The following is a 21,928-nucleotide window of genomic DNA, read 5'->3' on the forward strand; positions in this document are numbered from 1 at the left end:
ATTACAGTGAAAAGTTTAACTGCACATAATTTCTTTTAGTTGAGTTTTTTTTTATTTACAGTACACCACTCACTATATTAAATTTGCACAAAGATAAAATTGTTCTCACTAAGGAATCCTATTTTTACATTGTGTATACAGTATCTCTGTTTTCAAATATAGAAAATGAAATACCTGCTTGAATCCAGAGCTGGCAATCAGACGATACTTCTTTATCTCACACAGTTGAGAAGAGTATTCCTACATCCAGTCACAGTTCTTTCACTTTCCCTTTAACCCTCCCAGAATTTGCTTTAAAGGAGCACACTCTTTCTACAGTAACTACTTTGCTCTTTTAGAAGGAGGAAAAAGGAGCACGATCTTGACCTATTTGGCAAAGACAAAGGGGCAAATTCACTAAGAATCGAAGTTGCGCCAGGTGCAACTTCGCTGCTCTTCGCCGCACTTCGCCGCACTTCGCCAGGCGAATTTTCGCCAGCGCTCCGCAAATTCACTAAAATGCGAAGTTGCGCACAGGGGTAGCGTAAGTTTGCGAAGTTGCGCTAGCGTTGTTTCGCTATATAAAGCGAAGTTGCGCTAGCGAAGGCTAATTTGCATACGGCGCCAAAATCAAATTTCAATGGAGGAACACGTATCTGCACTACAAATGCCTAGAAAACCTTCAAATCAGCCAATAAAAATTTTATTTTGCCCTACACATGTGCCCACTGTCTAGGTAAGTTGCCATGAGTCAGGAAATGTAGGGGGGAGGAAGGGGAGCCCCAAAAAATTTTCGATCTTTTTCAGCCTATCACCCGTCATGTAGAAAACACGCCAGCGTTTTTTGGGACTTAGAAAAAATTTTGACTTTTTTTGAAACAATCCCTATCTACTCTATTGCGCTTCGCCAGGTCTGAGGTGGCGAAGGGAGTCTAGCGTAAAAGGTAGCGTTCGCTACACTGCGCAAGTTAGTGAATTTGCGTAGTTTCGTCGCTAGCGAAAATTCACCTGGCGTAAGGTTGCGAAGTAACACTAGCGAAACTACGCCAGCGTTCGTTAGTGAATTTGCGCAGTAGCGAAAATGCCGAACGCTAGCGAAAAAACGCTAGCGTTCGGCGCTTCGTGCCTTAGTGAATTTGCCCCAAAGTTCTATTATCCTTTAATTTAAAGACTGTCTCCCCTTGGATACAGAAGATATTGCCAAGTAACGTATTTGAGCTTTGCAATCCCGATACAGTTATGAAATCCGGTACCTGGAAACCTGTTATCCAGAATGCTCTGAATTACGGGAAGATAATCTCCCATAGAGTCTATTTTAAGTAAATAATTGTCATTTTTAAAAATGATTTTCTTTTTCTCTGTAATAATAAAACAGTACCTTGTACTTAATCCCAACTAAAATATAATCCTTATTGGAGGCAAAACAATCCAGTCAGGTTTAATTAATATTTATATTATTTGTAGTAGACTTAAGGTATGGAGATCCAAATTGTGGAAATATCTGTTGTCTGGAAAACCCCAGGTCCCACACATTCTGGATAACAGGTCCCAGAACTAGGGATGCACCCAATCCATGATTAGGTTCGGTATTTGGCCAGGATTTGACCTTTTTCAGCAGGATTCGGCCAAATCCTTGTGCCTGGCCGAACCAAATCCAAATCCTTAAAGTAGAAGGAATTCGATATTACACTTGGGATGCTAAAAGTTAAGCACCTCCAAGTGATTACTTTTACGTACTGGACACCCCAAGCAGGTGCTCCTTTCAGCAGAAAACCGCACCGACCTGGGATTCTTCTAGCAAGCACCATGGATCGATCCTCTTCCTGCTTCTTTGGTTTTCAAATTTCCCAGGGCAGACAGATGTGCAGTAGAGTGAAATAGCCGGCTTTTCGTAAAAGTTCAGCTTTTCACTCTACTGCACATGAGCAAGCTTGAGAAGACATGAAAAAGCAGGAAGAGGAAGGAACAGTTTTTTTAGCAGCGCATTGCACACACGGCACTTTTTTCCCTCCCCCATCCTAATTTGCATATGCAAATCAGGATTCAGATTCAGTTCGGTATTCGTGCGAATCTTTTGCAAAGGATTCGGAGGTTCCACCCAATCCAAAAAAGTGGATCTCTGCCCAGAACAAAAAAAGGCCATAGACTTTTCAAATGCATTTACTGTAGCAAGGCTTAAGAGACTAGTGATTTATTTTTTTTTCTGCTATATAATTACATGAATATAAGTGTTCAGAAGATACTAGATAAATGGGCAAGAAAGAAAATGTTACATATGGGATGACTTGTCCCTTAGTCCTGTTACAAGTGCCCCATTCCTTTTTTTCATACTACATTAACTTGGGAAAAGTGTAGATTGTGACATTTCCAGTAACGGAACTAGGTGGGGGCGGGCCCCGGTGCAGCCCGTGCAGCCGCACCCCCTCGTCTGTACGCATTTACTTTGCGGCTGCAGCCGACTCCAGCCGGCTGCAGCGTGCGTGATCTGCCGGGGGGGGCCCTGGCCCAGTTGCACCCTTTGCTCCCCCAGTAGTTATGCCACTGGACATTTCTGTAAATTTACAATTGTTTCTCAAAGCCTTTAAATCACAATTCAAATTTGTGATTTTTTTTTCACTCAAAAACTCACCAAACTTGAATATATGCTTATTTATATAAATTGCAACTCACTTGCTTAAAAACATGTAAAAAAACATAAACTCAGTGCATTCGCATTTTATTTATCATTTTCAATGAGCCAATCAACTTTCAGAAAACTTGAAACCCGCTTGGATTTTGCTAGGCCAACTCCCCTTGACCTCTGCATGAATTCAGCTTTTAGATGCTGAATTTTTACATTTCAGTTTTAACGTAATAATTCTCAAACATTCAAGTTTCTGAAACCCTAACTTTAGTGCAAAAAACCTGAATCATTTTCAAAACTCAAATTTGTATGTTAATAAATCAGCCCCTAAGGGTAATGTCACTTAAGCGAAACATCCTCTTGCACAAGCAACAAAATGTCCAAAAATATGCTTGTGTGCAAACTATGATGAATGTTGTATGCAAACCAATCCAATTACTTAAACATGCAAAAATGCCAAAAAACTAGCCAAAAAGTAGCCAAAAGACATTTTAAAAGTAGCCCAAAAAATAGCCCAATTTGTACACTGAAAAATCTTAAAAAAATAAAGATGCAGTCTGCATACACAGTTACAATCTATCAGTTGCTAATGTATTGGGTGTCGCAGGGCACATAGCAGCCCCACTACCCTTTACTTGCCCATCGATAGCCGTGCTGAATCCTACCTGCACCAAGCAGTACCCACTGGACCCTGTTAAAGTGGCTGGCTCTACACTCCATGCCCAAACATTACAGTGCCCTGGAGCAATTGGCTATGCCCCTTAAATTGGCCACCAGCAATACTAAACACTCAAGCTACAGGTCACTATGCCCACTCAGTCTCTCTCTACACACCTGTCACTCGAACTCTGACCCAACCCCAAATCACCTTTCCCCCCAAGTGCTTTAATTTGTATTAAAAGAATTGGGTGGGTTCTGAAAGTTTGGACTTTTAAAACCCGCCACTTCATTTTAAAAACAGTCCAATTTGGCTACAAAACCTCCTCTCTGGCAACCCTGGCTGAAACCATTCGGTCAGCACTTACAAGCGAGTGTGTATTTGTTGCAACCATTGGTGCACATTTGTAGAAGTCAGGGCTTTACAGGGTTCAGCGAGCCTTCTCATGAACTAGAAAACACATTCAGAACTCTTGTTTATGTGCATAACAAATTTCAGTGATATTTTGATCAACAATGATGTAGAACCTTTTTATAATGGGTTGGGGTAAAAAGGGACACAGGCGGACGGATGGAAATTGGAGTGCGCTGGGACCCTCTGAAGGTTTTTTTCAGGGGGGCCTAGCGCACTCTAGTGACGCCACTGCATTTAGCCATTCAGATGTCCCATACTATACTGATACACTGACTAATGTCAATGGAAAATAGCTTTCCTTCCCAACTCCTACAGAATAATGATCCTTTAAATCAATCATGAAAGTGTAATCCTTCACACTGTGGCATTGGCAGGTAAAGCAAATGAATGAAGCTTATTTTTGTGTCTAGAACAAAGAGATGTAGGTTACAAAGTTAAAGAAAATTACTCTACAGTTTTTATATTAACATAGTTTATCATAAATATATATCTGAGTTTAAAAGACTATGTTATTAACAGACTACACATAAGCAAATACAAAAATAAACCTTTATTACTATATACTGTATTAAATATCTTAATTTCTTGACAGCAAAATATAATATTCTGAAATTGCACATAATATTGAACATTGACAGATACTTCTGCTCCAAATACAGCAGCCTTCCCTACATGTGCCCTATATATCATTTACACCTTGAGTAACAACACACATCTTGTACATCAAAATGAATATTGGGAAGCAAATGAATACAAAATTAGGTTTTAGTTACCCTTCTAAATGAACCAGAACATTTTAGTTAAAAAAGTAGATTTGTAGAATTTGCCCCAGGAGCCAGTTAAACAAATGTGATGAAGGAAGAAAGAGCTTGTAAATGCAAGCTGATTGTAGAGATGGTGTTCCCAAAGAGTCCAAGGAGTGGAACTTTATGGGGGTGAGACAACAAAAAGATTTTTGTCTTGTTGGTTTCTGTCAATGGAAAGGCATGATGTCTTTTTTCAACCTGATATGTAACTATGATTTGTTACAACCATTTTCTCTGGTGCTGCAGCAGTGCCACCCGTTGAAATGGATTGGGAATGGTAATACACACTGAAAGTCTAACAGTCTTTAGAGTTACAGTAGAAGGACAAATGCTTGTAAAGTGCATGATCTTTGGAGAAATGTGCTTGAGATGTTGCCATTACTGTACTTCTGCTCCAATGGATATTAGGTTTATGTTACGTATTTTCAAAATCTGCAACAATAACAAAAATCACATTTATTCACTGAACTTCAGAATTAGATACAGCACAACCAAATGTAATGCTGCCTTCAAGCTTTGTGTCATACAATAAGTGATTATTTATTTTAATGAAACTGAGTTATGAAACTGAAGGGAGAACATTGTTCTTCATTAGGGAAAAGTAAAGATTCCATCACTCAAACACTTATCATGTATTTACACAATAGTAACCTTATACATAACAAAGTCCTATGGTATGCAGGTTACCTCCATAAAGGTACCGCAGTTCCTTGCTCATTCTCAGGGTCCAGTCCCTTTGCAAGGACTGATTCCAGTGAAGTAAATCTGGGAAACTAGTCATTAAGCAGATGAGGAGGATCAGTGAGGTACCAGCATGCAGTTTTGGAGGGCAAACATATTTATAGTCTAATATATTGGATAACTCAATGTGCCACTTGAATGCCTTAGAGTCGCTGTTTTATAAAAAATTTAGTTATACTTTTATATTTATAAAATGTTGGCAAAAATGTTATGCTTAGTGTGTTTATAAAACAGCAGCCCTGATCAGGAAATAACTTCAATATGTGACCTTTTCCTAAGACCAGTGCAACATTATGTACCCAATTCATACAGTTATGGTACTCCTATATTTTATGTACAGTAGAACCCCTATTTCACATTTTTCAGGGGACCAGAAAAAATGGTTTAAAACCCAGGAAAAAGCAAAACAACAATGTAAAATGAGGCAAAACTTAAAATCAGGGGATGTAAAACTGAGGTTCCACTGTACAAAGTAGCTGATAGGTGGTAAACTGTTGTTTATGACAATTGATCGGGTCTTTAGTTTTGATGATACTACTACCAGTTAGGAAACAAATCATTTATGGACAATTGCACCTATGTTGGTAAATGAAGGGGTTGGGGAAAACACTATGCAAAAACTTTTGGCAACACCTAGGCAAAGCACTGCTTCATTTATTTATACATTAACCTATATGCACAGTGTCAACAAACATAGTTATAGAGATATTACTGATAGCTCCTCTGGAAGAAACAAGTCCTGTACTTACTGAATGATATACTTTGACTGTTTTGACTTGACTGCTGAGAAGGTACTGGCAGAAGCGAGTTGTATATAGGAGCGTTCCTCCCAGGAGCTTTTAAAGTACCTAACATGAAACCATGAAGAATAAACAAACACATTTTATTCAGTCTTCAGAAAAAAAGAAACGTGGAATATACTTGGTATAGAGTGACAATACTTAGAAAAAATGTATAGTAGGAGTAAAATAGAACAATATACAATTAAATTAAGGCTTGTATTGCACCTTTTCATTAGGGGGGGGGAGTAATTTATGGCCATTAGCAGGGTTTGGGTAGGCAGCTTATATCTGTATTTTAACTGTGTTTGTGCATCATAATGTATCTAATTTTTTGTCACATTGGACTATCTCATCTATATCCTTTACATTACGCAAACATTTCTGCACTACTAGATTTCAGTGAGTCAGAACTTTATACTATGTTATATACATTACTATGTCTTGTTTTATCTTTTACTTCTACTAAACCCCATATGCAGTCTAGGGGAATAGCTTCATTTAACTTCACTCTGTTTATATTTTGGAGAAATGTGAAACTTATCAAATATCTACAGAGGGATTTTTATTGTGCTTAGTTAGACATAATCCATGTCCATTTATTGATATGTCCTATTTTTCTAGACAGCTGCAAGGAAGCCTTGGGAAATACAGAAAAAGAGCACAGATCTGGGTAAAAAAGTTAGCAGTTTGATATACAATTTACGTACACTAGGGGGTGTCTAACATCGACACAAGCCGGTGTCATTAATTTTGATACACACAAAAGACCACTGTTGTTCTTTTAAACAAACACTCTTCAATGATTATAACTTAGCAGGAAGTGTTCCCATTGATAACTCTGAATATCAAGGTTAAAATAAGATTATGTAATAATTTGTTAACTTACCACATTGCTTTATATAAACACAAATACATATGCATAGTGCAGCAGCAACAGCAATAGAAGTGAGAGACAGCTGGAAACTCCTTTTATTGGTGCTTTGACTTTCATCTGAAACTTAAATCCAAATAAAATGTAAGCACAGGCTATAAGAGAAAATGCATATAAAATATAAAGGAGGCATTAATAAGAACTATACCCTTAAATTTCAGATTTCACGCTAAGATCGTATAAGGCTTGATGAGTGGATCTGGAAACTTCCTCAGCGTTTGCCCATTTTTCTGAACCAAACCCAACCAAACCCAACCAACCCAGCCAGTGCTGTCTCAGAAGGGGAATGCGTTAAATTGTAAAGAATTCAGTCTGTTCCACTGTGGTGAAGTCCTACACCATAATACTGGAATTTGGATCTGACACCCATTCTAATCCACAGCTTTTTTTTTTTTTTTTTTTTGTAACTTATTTTTTATTGATTTTCAGAAGAAAAGTAAAATAAAAATAAAATACAGACATATTCAATCGGGCTAGTTACCCACATTTGCGTAAGATTGCACAATACTAGCCATAGTGTTTTACACATAAACAAGTCTGTCAAAAAGAACAATCATACAAAGTAAAGCAACAAGAATCAGAAAAAACAAAAAGAAATAAGGAATAAGCCCCACAAAGTGATACTGAGCACACATGAGAAAGGTGAGATAAGTAGCCCACCCCTGCAACTTCTAAGTTTTAGGCCGAATCACTCTCCCCTCTGTTGGTTGTGATATAGAAAACCCAGTTACCCCAAATTTTATCGTGTAGTGGTAGTGTATTACTTATTTGAGCAGTCATTTCCTCAAATCTCCTATTGCTTTCAAGCCTGAATGTAACCTCTGTAAGTGATGGGATGTCCGAAGACTTCCATTTGGAGGTGATTGCCAAACGCGCTGCCGTCGCTACCTGGTTAACCCATTTTTGGGCAGCGTTCTGGAGTCCAGTAATAGGGAGGGCTAACAGCAGATGAGGCATCTCGATAGTCAAAGAGGTTCTAAAAACCGCTGCTATTAAATCAACAATTGCCTTCCAAAAGCAAGTCAGTTTCGGGCAATCCCATAGAATGTGAGATAATGTACCCCTATGCTGGCAACCTCTCCAGCAGAAAGGGCTGCTTTGCGGGAAAATTTTGGAAAGCCTATCCGGGGTGAGGTACCACTTCATCATGGATTTATACACACTTTCTTTCTGTAGGGTACATACAGTCATTTTACGAGCATTTTCCCACATTTTTCCCCATTGGAATTGGGTAAGTTCCTTCCCCCAAGCATTTTCCCAATATTGCATATAGGCATGTTTAGGAAATGGCTCATCCGGTAAGGCATTTAATAGGCTATATAGTTGCGATATAAGGCCTTTACATGGATAGCTGCTGCCTAGAATTCTCTCAAATGGAGATAACAGTATCTGGGATTGCTGTCCATATAAAGTCGTGATATAATGCATAACCTGAAGATATTCCAACCTTTTTCCAGTACTCCAGTTACATTTTTGTGCAATTTCGTCATATGTATACAGCCGTTGTCGCAATGGGTTTATAAAATCATGGATCCTATGAAAAGCATTAGCTGCCCAGTCTAGGTGGTATGCTTTCCCCTGGCCCGGCTGGAATTCTGGATTACCGGAGAGCAATATCAAGGCTGATGGGTAATTACTAATTTGATATTTTCTCTGACACAGCTTCCATATTGAGAGGGTAAATTTCATAGGCTTTGGGGCTGAAACTGAGAGTTGTATTTTGGGATGGTTTATCAATATCAAAGTACTGATATGGTAAGGGAATAACCAAGTAGCTTCTAGACGTGCCCACCTAGTTGGCGCTTGCGGCTGTAGCCAAGCCAAAGTTTGGCGCAAGTGAGAAGCCACGTAATATCGTCCTATGTCTGGGACAGCGAGGCCTCCCTGACTCCTACCCGCTAAGAGGACTGAGCGTGGTATCCTAGATTTAGTTGTGCCCCATATGTATTTGAAAATCAGCTTCTGAATATGGCCTAACTGAGCTTGGGAAATTTGGACTGGAATGGTCTCAAATAAATATAATAGTTTTGGGAGTATGGACATTTTGACCGCCGCTATACGACCAAACCAAGACGTACCATAGGACCCCCATTCCTGCATATCTTTCGATATGCGAGCTACTAAAGGAACAAAATTTGCTCGATATAACTGATGATAATGTGGGGTTAATTTGACTCCTCGGTAGTTTACGTAAGATGTTTGCCATTTGTAATGGAAATTTTCCTGTAGTGCCCTCTTTGCAGATCCTCCAATGTGAAACATAAGAGCTTCCGATTTAGCCCAGTTAATTTTATAGCCCGCCACCTGACTGTAAGTTCGTAATACCTGGTGAAGGTTGGGTAAGGAGATAGAAGGATTTCTGAGTGTAAGCAGGACGTCGTCCGCAAAAAGCGAAACTTTATAAGCTTCATCCCCTACTAGTATTCCAGAAATATCCGGGTGTTCCCTTATTTTGGCAGCCAATGGCTCTATACTGAGAGCGAATCCACAGCTTTTTAGCCAAACCATAGGTTGGGCAACACTTGGGTGCAAGCAGAAATTCCTGTTACCAACCTCCCAATAAGACATAAAAATAATTGTGAGAACTGCTTGCAGTGAAAAATCGAGTGTCCTTTATTTTACAGAGCTCAGCGTGACACCCTATATACACCACACAATGTCTCTGGGTAGGTGTGTTGCCCAATCCCTTCCTCCGGTGAAGCACAAAACACTCCTAATACCTGTAGATAACAGCTGCAAGGGTCACTTTCACTTCTAAGATCTTCACTGATTAATATCATACATTCTAAAACACCCACAGGCCAATGGAATATAAAGCTGTACATTCTAACTGAACTGAATGATCATTGCGGTGCAAGGTCCCCTTTACAAGCGATTTGGTAAGTTGCACAAGAGAAACAATCGGCCCAAGCAACAAATGATTAGATCCATGGCCAAACTGTACAATAACTAATATTTTATCAAGTAGCTTGTGGGCTTGTTACATATCCAGAAAATCTGTGTCTAGACCACTTACAAATATGGAGGCTTTTCTCAGTTTTGCTTCTCACCAATAGCAGGCTACATAAATCTAACCTAACCATACTGTAGAACTTCAGCAAATCTCCTTATATGATATATGCTTCCCCAGTGCCACTGGCTGAGAGAAGAGTAAGTACCTGGTATGGTGAAAGTCAGAACTGTTGCTTCTTGAAAGGCTTCATTCCAGAACATGCAGGTAAATGTGTTATTAGATACAGAAGAAACCCTAACTACACTGGTGACATTGAAGAGTTTAGCAGCAGTCACCGTGTAGCTGGTATTGACCAATGAACTCAGGTTCTTTTCTGCATGAAACCAGGTCACCTCAGCTTCCGGATACCCTATAGACTGGCATTCAATCTGTTTCACCATCTTTCCGGGGGATTCCATAACATCTGTGACTCGGGTATTTATTTCTCTGTAATGCGCTAAAAGGAACAAATGCAAAGAGGTGAATTACATTATACATTTCATATAGAATTGGAATTTAATAAACAAGCTTGTTTTAGCCAATAGGTTCATAAACAATGAGCCTTGCTGGTCTTCTACATAATAATAAACACAAGGAAATAGGCAAACTGGTACAAAGTGATACAGAGCTGATAAACAGAGTTCCTTATTTACCATCTGCATTCCATTGACTCATTAATTACATGAAGCATTGGCTGCTGTTATATGCAAAGAGAGCAACAGCCAATCTAACCAAAAAAATTAGATATACATTTGCTCTGTAGTAACAATAAGCCAATTTGCACATTGTGATTTATAGGAATTTGGTCTCTGCACCTTTGGTCTCTGGTAAAGTCTGGTAATATATAATATTCTGAAAGTTACCAATTCCCCATTTTTTTCATTAGAATTTTCTCACCCAAACATCTCAGCAGCTCAGAAGTTCTGAGAACCATTTCATCCAATGGGGCACACCAGCATTTATTTTATGAAATAATTCAATCAGTGGACTTCTTAAAGGAAAACTAAACCCTAAAAGTGAATATGGCTAAAAATGTCATGTTTTATATACTGAACGTATTGCACCAGCCTAAAGTTTCAGCTTCTCAATAGCATCAATGATCCAGGACTTCAAACTTGACTTCAAACTTGTCACAGAGGGTCACCATCTTGGAAAGTGTCTGGGACACTCACATGCTCAGTGCACTCTGAGCAGCTGCTAAGAAGCTAAGTTTAGGGGTCATCACAAATTATCAAGCATTTAGGTTGGTCTGTAATATAAGCTGATTCTACAGGGCTGATTATTAAATCTGATGCTAATAACACTGGTTTCTGTGCTGCCATGTAGTAAGCATCTGTATTAATTACTAATCAGCCTTCTAAAATGACATTTCTATTCTATGTGTGCTGTATATCGTGAGTGGGTTCCTAAGCTCAGTAAGGGACAACAGCACAGACCATGTTCAGTAAATCAGCAGCAAAGAAGATGGGGAGCTACTGGGCATCTTTGGAGGCACAGATCTTCCCTGCTAAAGGGCTGTGGTTGCCTTGGGTACAGAAGTCCAAACATAATGTACAAAATTTCTACCTACTTCTTTAGTTCTCCTTTAAGTTGGGCTACACTATGCATTTAATAAAAGCCTCTGGGACTAGCATGCAATATGAGATTATTTTAACAATAATAAATGTGAAAAGTTATCACTTGTTCTTTATTGTGTTACTGGCCCTTTAAGAGAATGTGACCGACTAGACCTTACCTTGCACTGTCAGACCCATAGATTTGTAGTCGGATCCTTTAGCTGATATAATACAAATATAGCGCCCTGAATCAGTCAGCTCTACATTGCTGATCTGCAGGACTGCATGTCCCTTATACAGTTCTTCCTTTAAAATTCTAGCACGCCCTCTGAAGTCTTCATGCTGGGCTGAAAGGTTTTCTGTCCCTTTAATTAACTTGATAACTTCTTTTCTTCCACCTTCAGCTGCAATGTACTCCCAATAGACCTCCACATCGTCTACATTCGAACCTTTCCCCACCTGGAAATGACACTCCATGTTCACTTTACCACCATATTCTGCAGTGTAGTGGGATCTGGCAGCCTCTACAGTGAAAAGTGCTGTGAAACAAATATAATTTATATTAGGGAGAGATGTGTACACATCGATCTGTCCACCGGTACTTGCACAAACACTTTTTACAAATGCATTCTCAAATATTAGCAAGATTTAAAGGAGTACTATTCTTTTGATTTTATATTCAGATTGTTTTTTTAATATACTATATTATTTAGATTTAGTTTTATCAATGTGATTCTTTGGAACCGTGCCTATAAGATAATATCAGCTAGTATTACAGATGTTGGAACAAGGTTTTATGGCACATGGATCATTTTGTCTGCTTCTTTCTACCCTCTTGTATTTGTATGCACTGACAGGCATGGGATCTGGTGAATTTTGGACTGGTGCCAAAATGCTTAAATTGTTGCCTAGGTTGGTCGGTAGAGCTGTTCTAAAACAGTAACATTGTTCCAATGCTCTGCACAATAAGCTGTATGTATTTGAGTTGGTTGGATATGAAGTAAATTGAGCATTACAATGTTAATTATTTGCATCTGCATAGTCTGCCTAGTTTCCCTTACCCTGCCCCTGTTTATTATCTTTTGACTTTTCTCCTCTGTTCTAAAATATTGTGTAGAGGCAGCCTAGCCTAACTTCCTTATCATCCCAACAATAAATATTTTTCTTCCAACATCTAGGAAGCCAGCAATCCCCCACTTTAACCTGTTGTCCTTACAGATCCTCCGTCATTTACAATATTAGATAACGATTTAATGTGCCAATGCAATGGGCCAGATTCAATTTAATGAGAAAAGCTTATCTCCTAATACAGTTAAAGTTTTTCCCATACGACATCCAATGAGAAAAATTTGTTGACGTCTATGGCAAAAAAAACTGGAACTGAATTAGGAACTGAAAAGTTGTTTCTTCTCAAACTGAATCTAACTCATATGTTTTCACGTTATACCGTAAAATAACTTTTTAACTGATTTGAATCTGGTCCAGTGTGTGAGGATAAAGTTATGTGAGACTTGATAGCTGGGACTTATAAACCTCCTCTACAAAAGAACTATAACAGCAAATATCAAAATTCATGTGCAGCATCACAGCTTCATAAAGAAAATAAACATTTCCTTACCACTAAGTACCCCACAATGGCACAAAAATAAAACTGCTGAAATGATTCTTCTGTGCATTGCTGTTTAACCCCTGAAACTGAACAGGGAAAGAATGTGTTGTTACTTTGGCAGCAAAAGAATATCAACATGTAAGGAGAATTGATATTATCCGATGCAAACTGCAGATACTGGAAAGTTACATGCCTGCAGCTAGGTGTGTATTTATACCAGCGCATAAAGATATATTACATTTATTTTCATTTTTATACAGTATTTGTTGAACCTTAATATCCTGGATAATTCATGAATGGCTAGGTTTTTATGGCACTCCCCCCTGTGAGCGGCTATCAGAGAATTCTACTCCAGCCTCTCTTTGAGTCCTTTGCTGGAATGATAGCTGGTATGGCAACAGGTTAGACTCCTGAGACTTGTGGTATGTTCTTGTGTATCACAAAAAATGAAGGTTGGGGACTAAAGCCTTGACTCCACCTCTCAGCTATATGAGACAAGTAAGCTGGGAAAGCTGTCACAGGTAGAACACTTTCTGTACACAGTGGCTCTATAGCAATAGCCTGGAGCTCAGCAACGCCTCCCCTTTGACCCTAGACAGAAGACCAAAACTTTAAAACCTTCCCACTCCCTTACACAGGCGTCTTTTTTGTCTTCTGCCTTGGACCTCAGGTAGTAAGTACCTTTTTGCTGAGGGATCCATCGCAGGGCCTCACAGAGAAGGCGGCCTTTAGGGGGAGTCAGGTTTTAAAGGGGAACTATTGCAAAAATTAAAATTTAATATAAGCTTCATCATACTGAAATAAATACAATCAAAATGATGTACATAAGGATGCACATAAGAGCAGGCAATTGTTAATGTGATGCTGTTTTTCTTAGTATTATTATACTAGTGTTTTCAGTAGTATAGCACTACTTGTATAAGAGGTGGTTCTGTTAAGGATTGGCATTCTGTTGATACAGCAGTAGTGACTGCTGCTGTTTAGTGCTAGGAATTACTGTGATGCAGACTTGTATTGGATCATACCAAAACATATAACAAGGTTTAAGGCCGTCCTCTCTTACAGTTGTACTGGGATTCTGGCTTATGTGGGCATTTCTAAGGTGGTCCTAGTTAACGTGTTTAACATAAGTGACTATACTGTGTTGCAGCAGTGGTCCACTATTGGGTGACTAGGCCAGGATGTATCCTCTGTCCTTATCTAAGGATAAACAGGTGGTTTTTACAGTTCATCTTGGATTTTCAGTGCTAACACTGTCAGATTTGTGGTTCTGTGGCTAAGTGTTAGGAGTTCTACCTGAAATTATCTTGTGTTTTTCTACACTGTTCTTGCTTTAGGGAATATCGTGTCCAGGTTGCCTTGTTGAAGGGGGATTTTTCTTTTATGGTATCTGATACCTGTATGCATTGGCTGAGATTTCTCCTTTCAGGTTATATAGGTTAACATAGCTGCATAGGTTGCGTTAGAATGAAGGGCAGAATATGTCTGTTCTGGACTTAAACAATGTTCTGTGAGTTTTTTCAATTTAACTTTCCAGAGATTCTTGATAGCATTTACTTAGATTACCCTCCCAATGGGTTAAGCTTTTGTATAAATACCATATGTAGCTGACATAGAGATTGCCAGGATAAAAAGGAAAATAAAACCATATTTACCGCGATTTCCCCTTCCTGGTAAGTTTTTTCCCTAGTCTATTCCTTATCATAATTAACCTGGCAGCTTGTTACTCAGATGTCTGTGTAAAGGAGTGGGAAGGCTTTAAACAATTAGGAGGGGAGTGTCTTCTGTCTGGGGTCAAAGGGGAGGCTTAACCAATACATAGCTGACATGGAGTATGGCCAGGAATGGAAAATCCCAATAAGGATGGTTTCATTCTATTTTATCAATATTACACGGAAGACAAGGATTAGACTTGCTTTGAATCCAGGAGCTGTCTGCCTGTCTGTCAGTTCTTCCTTAGGACATAAGTATTTTGCTTATTGTAACCGTTTGCATATTTACATACAACAATGTGAAGGCAAACATGAATGACACGCATATTTATAAAGGTCTGTTATTATGCGTGCTTAAGCATGAATTTACAGAATAAATTGTTATTACAGAAATAATTCAATACAAAAAGTTTATTGGTATGTTTATGCCAGACTTACACCTAAAATTAAGTATTGTATACAACAGCGGACCTGGTAAAACCCTTTGAAGCCAAAAGGACAAAATTCAAGCAAAAAAAAAAAAAACAAGTGGTGTCACTGAATGCCATTTTAAAGTGACCTTTGTCCTGTTTTTTATTTTTATAGCAGAATTCTTTACTAGGCTATATATTTGCATAAAAAAACATTTCATAGCTTCATAAACAAAGAATTTCCCACAGTGCAAAATGCTGTTAAAGTTGCAGTGTAAAAGCTATTTAATTCAAATGCCATCTTTTAACTTGTCATTAAAAATATGCCCTTATACTGTTTAGGATGTACTGGGACACATACTTGCTGCCTGCAAAGTGCTGCTTAGTATAATATTCCTACAGTAAAATCATCTACCCACAGAGTATACATATACGTGCCCTGTATCCTCATCAGTACCAGAGGTGAAACATACAATTTACGGTACTGTAGCTATTGTCTGCATTTTGTTATTGTAAAAAAAATAGCACCAGAAGTGGATTGCAGCCTACATAACCCTGAGTAACTATTTCCATCCGTGTGCAGTAATGGTGCTAATGTTGTTGTATAAAATTTCTTCAGTTACTTAGTTTGTTTTCCAGTTTAGAGGAAGGGTGGGCGGTGAAGCTCCTGCAAGTGTCACAACAACTGGCTCACTTGTGTGGTCTGCCTCTGTTGCTTTCTCAGGCTAATGTCACATGGTAGTTTTCTCCGCTCCGTGCTTACTCGCAGATAAATAAAGAGAAGTTCCATTGCTGGGGGTTGTTTGCACTCCACTAATATTTAAGGGGAATTTTGTATGTTTTCCTGCAGTGCTTAAAGGAGAAGCAAACTCAAAAGTTAATAAACCCCTACCCACTACCCTACATAGACCCCTCTCCCTCCTACCCCCAGCCTAAGTGTTACCCCAGGCAAATGCCCCTAACTTTTTACTTACCCCATGGTGCAGATTCAGGCATTAGAGTTCACAGGCGCCATCTTCAGCCACTTCGGTAATCTTCGGAATGAGACCAGAGCTTCAATTGCTCCAGCTGTGCATGTGCTGCTCTGCCGGTCTCATTCCGAATAGAAGAAGATGGCGACCCGTGAACTCCGCTGGACAGAATCTGCACGGAGGAGTAAGTAAAGACTTGACTTGTAAATGTCAACAACTCCCAGCAGTACCTACCAAATTTCAAAAGCACCACTCTGCATACTTTAGATTTCAATGCCAAAAATTTCACTAACAGTAGGTTTACCCTAACAAACTATACATTATTGTGTATACACAGATTGTGAAGAATCCCAAATAGTTAAGCATATCTTTCTACTCTAAACTACCTAGTTACAATGCTTTCCTATATTTATCAGGTTTAATAAAAATATCTGAAGAATTACCTCAAAGCTTCCAGTTTACAGCATCTTATCTCCTACAGGTCATTAGGTATCAGACAAAAAATACCAAATTTGAAATCCAGGGGTTCACTGAACAGTATGATACCCAATATGCATAGATTTATCTAAGTTAGGGGCATGTAGGGGCCCCCAAACTGAAAATACCCCCATATGATCCATCATTTCTGTTATTTCAGCTACTGCAAAATCAACACATTAACAGCATTTTATATGGGGGGTAAAGCTCAAAAAAATAATTTCAGCCCAAACAGCCATTATTTTTGGAAAGGGCAAATTCTCTCAAATCCATAATGGGTAACTTTACCTTTTAATTTTAAAGTACCAAACTCAAAGCTTTCCTGAAGGTAATCACCTCAGAGCTTTTTTTGCAATTTGCAGCATCTTATCTCCCACATATCATATCAGGTACCAAGATAAGACACCATAAAAAAACAGGAATTTACTGAACAGTTTGATGCCCAATGAAAGCCAGGGGGTCCCCTGACCAGTTTGATGCCCAATGTACATACTGTATAGTACATTGCATGTATAGACCTCAAAATATATCTTGTACATACTGTACTAATTTTATAGCTTAGATTTTAACTAATTCAAAAACACACTGCCTGTTTTATGTGTGGTAAAGTTGCAAAAAGCTATGTTAACCCCTAAAAACCATACATTTTTGGTAAGTAAACATTGCGATAAATCCAAAATGGCTAAATATGTCTTTTTAGTCCAAACTACTAAACTGCAAAGCTTTGATGAAATTTGCAATTTGTATGACATTTCTTAAAATCACCAAGAATAATTGCAATTTGCTGCATTTATCTCACACAGTTTTTTACTTACAAAGATAAAACATCCTTAATAAGAATATCAGGGGTCTACTGAACTGTTTGATGTCCCGGACGCATATATTTAGTTGGGTTGAATATTCTGTGTGAGTATCAGTCTGACCTACCAAAGCTGCAGGCTTTGGGCTGGCCCACACATCACTACTAGGCATAGATGGGATGTTTAGAATTGATAAAGGCTTAGGGGCATTTTCACCAGTAATGTGGATTCAATACAACAATGCAATTTACTAATATCCTACATATGTCATTTCTTATAAAATTGCTTAAATTCTCTAGTGAATTTTCTCCACTACAACTGTATGGGGAATATATTTGCCAGGCGAAAGGCCACCACATTTCTTACTTAACACTTTTATAACATTTTTGTTAAATATCAGATTTGTTGTGAAAATGTACCTGACTAATTGAGGTGAACATTGGTAAAGTTAGACTAGGATTGGTATTGGTTGCCTAGCCCCTCATTTTTATATTTGTGTATGTACCTAACATGAGTATTTTTCAACTCCCCCCTTCACAAAATATCTCAATACCACCTGCAAATGTGCAAGTGATGTTGCTGCTTTCAGTGGCGAATTAAAACATATACTCACAGCAGTTTTTAGTCATTGGCATTATGAAGGAGAAGAACACAACAGTAAGGGGCAGATTTATCAAGGGTCGCATTTGGAAGTGGAAAATAGTTTGAAATTCGACCATCAAATAGAATCCTCCGACATTCGAATTCTAAGGATTTTATTCATCTTACAATCGTATTCCGATCGTACTCCGATCATACTTCGAATCGTACTGTTCGAACGATTTTATCCTACGATTTTCCTTCGATACCCAAAAACTTGCTCTGGCAGGTCCCTGTAGGCTAACATAGCACTTCTGCAGGTTTAAGTTGGCGAAGTTTTGAAGTTGAAGTTTTGTTAAAGAGACAGTACTTTGACTATCGAATGGTCGAATATTTGAACGATTTTTACTACGAATCAAAGTCGAAGTAAAATCTAAGTCGTAGTATCCTATTCGATGGTCGAAGTATCCAAAAAATTACTTCGAAATTCGAACTTTTTGTACTTCGAAAATTCACTCGAACCTTAGTAAATCTGCCCTTTAGTGACAGATATTGGAGCTTGCTTCCTGGTTCTGTCATAATATAACTGCACCCTTTCCAGTCACAAGGATGGAGAAGATAGTGGGAAAACCCAGAGGGATCACTTCTTATAGATAAAGGGGTTATTCAGCACTCCTACCAAGAAGGAACTGAGCATATGAGTAGTTACGTTACTTGGACTTATCAGCAGTCACATTTTGAGGTTTATTCTTTTTGGCTACTCATTTTTTTTGTTGCTGTTAAAAACATACCAACTTAGGGGCAAATTCACTGACCAGCGAAAATTTGCCAGCGACTGCTTCGCTGCCATCGCCACACTTTAGCTTCGCTGAACACACTTTGTTTACACCCTAAAGCCCTGTACTGTTCACACCTGAGACCCAGACTGAAACTGCCCACATTGTTCACCTGTTCACACCTTAATCAAAATGCTAATGGAGCACCAGCACTGTGTCACTGTATGTAGTACATATTAGACTGATAGCTTTACTTGTCTCCTGCTCTGTTCTGCCTTCCATATGCTCCTTGTGTGTCATACTTTGGTATTTGTTCTGTTTTTTTTTTAGCAATTGAAAAGTATTGTTAGGGGCCCCTAAGGTGTTTAATCATATGCTGGGGTACTGTATTATACACAGGGGAGGAGGAGGCAAATGGATTTATGGGTATGTCTTAATATGACTTCGCTTTTTTCACATATGAGTGACATCCTTGCCAGGGCAGGTACAAGGTAGTTTGGCACCCTAGGCAAGAGCTTCAATCAGTGCCCCCCTGTCCTGCATTACCATTTCTCTCCTTACCAGGATGGTTTTTAAATAAAGAGAGCAATAAAGTGTACAACATTTTTTCATTTATATTACTGCTCCCTAAACCTGTACCAGCAAGCCCAGCAGCCATCCATAATACACCCCGCCTGTACCTGTGCAAGCAAGCCCAGCAGCCATCCATCATACAGCCCTCCAGCAGCCATCATATTGCCCCCAATCTTTACCTGTGTCAGCAGCAGCCAAAAATAAATCTGATCATATCATATTGCCCCCAAGTATTTATGTACCTGTGCCAGTGCCCAGCCCAGCAGTAAACATATGGGCCCCAAATCTGTACCTGGCTGTGTCAGTAGGAAGCTTCAACACTTTACGGTAATAGAAAGAATGTCTTCAGTTCAGTGCACCTGTGCAAGGCTGAGAGCAACGAGAGCGAGCCACACCAAGCAGGCCACTGCACTGCACAGAAGGAGCTATTATTTGCCAGCAAGAGGGAGAAGGTGAAGGTGAAGGAGATGGATTCCACCCAACTGGGTGACCATGATTACTGAAACAAATTATTAAACGCTTGAAAAAAAAGAAAAAAATTCAAAAACAAAAAAAATCCCCTTAAAAGTGCGCCCCTCAATGATGGCGCCCGAGACAGCCGCCTACTCTGCCTACCCCTAGTTCCAGCCCTGATCCCTGCAGTGAGCACCAACCATTTGGTTTTTTGGTTTGCTATTAAGGTGGACATGGTCTTGCGGTAACATGGGTGTGGTTTAAAGTGGGTGTGGTCTAAAACAGAGAGTGGCTAACACTGGAGCAAAAAATGAAATCACCGCTAACCAAGAGAGGGAATCGACTACCGGTTCTTAATGCAGCCCTCCATGCCGGTCCGGTACGGCAATATAGCGATCAAAACAGGCACTGAAAGTGGGAAGGAGGGTGGCGTCCGGAAGGTCATCAAAGCGGTGGAGCCAGAAAGTGAGTTAAAACCGATAAACTTTAATGAAATCCTTAAAATTGACAGTACAAGCAGGCAGGGTGAGTGTAGCTTGACGCGTTTCGTGACCAATACGTCACTTTTTCAGAAGCTCGTGGCTAACACTGGTCCTCCACCATGTAGATTAGAAAAATTCCGGCCCTTGGTATCATAGAAGTTGGACAGCACTGCTCTATTGCATTTCGCCTGGTCTGAGGTGGCAAAGGCAAGTCTGGCGATAGAGGTAACGGTCAGTAAAATCAAAAACTTAGTGAATTTGGGTAGTAACGCTCTTTCACCAGAGCAAAAATTCGCCTGGCATTAGAGTGCGAAGTTGCGCCAGTCTATCTCCTTCACTAGCGAAATTACGCCAGCGATCATTAGTAAATCAGTGAAGTGTCGAAATGACATCACACTGGCAAATTTTCGCCAGCGTTAGCCCCTTCACCCTTTAATAAATTTCCCCCTTAAAATAGTATTAGATCTGCAACTATTCACAGCTTTAATATAATGAAAGGATGCATAAAACAAAAGGAAAAAGTGTTTCACAGTTATATATAGAAATGAAGGGAAATCTGTGGTTCATATGACATTTATAGCCAGGTGTTAAATACGTGAGAGGCAAAATTCCTGCTGAACAGCACATTTCCTGCTAACCTCATATCTAGAATGAGATATATCTACTGCCCACTATTTTCAAGAATCTACTAAAAAAATAATTTACACGCAGCATGCTGTCACTGAGATTTTATCTCGAAAATACATGACAGCACACTGTATGGAAGAAACGACACAGCATCAGCAATGACACTCGCTCAAGAAAGTTCCAAGCAATGCATTCTCTAGAACACACTATGGGTCATATTTATCAAAAGGCTAAGGTTAAAACTTGCAGTATTTTCTTAAGAAAATCAGCATTGGCAGTTTACTAAACAGCAAATTAAGGCCTCAGTGAAGAACATTTGCATCTTTTTTGCAACATGAAATAACGCCTATTTATCAAAAGCATCAAGTCAAAAGTAATTTCACTAGGTCCAGGCTGAATTATCTATGTTATATACTCCATGCTAATTCCCCACAATTGTCATTGCTTTAGGACATATCTTCTCTAGCCATTTCCCTCAGCAGAAATTTGGACACATTACACTTGTGAAATAAGTACAGGTATGAGATCCGATATCCAGAAACCTGTTATCCAGGAAGCTTCAAATTACGGGAAAGGTCATCTCCCATAGATTCAATTTTAATCAAAAAATTTCTCTGTAATAATAAAACAGTACCTTATATATATTATTACTATGTAATGAATCCTTATTTTAAGCAAAACCAGCCTCGTGGGTTTATTTATTATTTACATGATTTTCTAGAACACATAGGGGCAGATTTATCAAGGGTCGAACTGAATTCAAGGGAATTTTCGAAGTTAAAAAATTCAAAGTAATTTTTTGAATACTTCGACCATCGAATAGGATACTACGACTTCGAATTTACTGCGACTTTGATTCGAAGTAAAAATCGTTTGAATATTCAACCATTCGATAATCAAAGTACTGTCTCTTTAAAAAAACGTAAACCTGCCGAAGTGCTATGTTAGCCTATGGGGACCTTCCAGAGCAATTTTCT

General features: G+C 39.0%; 1 protein-coding gene across 4 annotated transcripts in view; it reads right to left on the reverse strand.

The window, feature by feature from the left end:
* Window positions 1-4,205: 4,205 nt before the first annotated feature.
* cd274.L (CD274 molecule L homeolog) overlaps window positions 4,206-21,928 on the reverse strand; it is a 28,904-nt gene continuing 11,181 nt past the window's right edge. For 3 of the 4 annotated variants that reach the window (XM_041564060.1, XM_018258278.2, XM_018258285.2), the window contains 6 exons: window positions 13,101-13,177; window positions 11,662-12,021; window positions 10,093-10,383; window positions 6,890-7,000; window positions 5,971-6,069; window positions 4,206-4,912 (listed from right to left, as the gene is read on the reverse strand). In XM_041564060.1, the coding sequence (XP_041419994.1) occupies window positions 4,896-4,912; window positions 5,971-6,069; window positions 6,890-7,000; window positions 10,093-10,383; window positions 11,662-12,021; window positions 13,101-13,158 (936 nt within the window). In that variant the 5' untranslated portion in view covers window positions 13,159-13,177 and the 3' untranslated portion in view covers window positions 4,206-4,895. The remainder of the gene's footprint in view (window positions 4,913-5,970; window positions 6,070-6,889; window positions 7,001-10,092; window positions 10,384-11,661; window positions 12,022-13,100; window positions 13,178-21,928) is intronic. The other variant, XM_041564065.1, reaches the window with a different exon arrangement.

This window comes from Xenopus laevis, chromosome 1L (genome assembly GCF_017654675.1).
Source record: "Xenopus laevis strain J_2021 chromosome 1L, Xenopus_laevis_v10.1, whole genome shotgun sequence".
NCBI lineage: Eukaryota > Metazoa > Chordata > Amphibia > Anura > Pipidae > Xenopus > Xenopus laevis.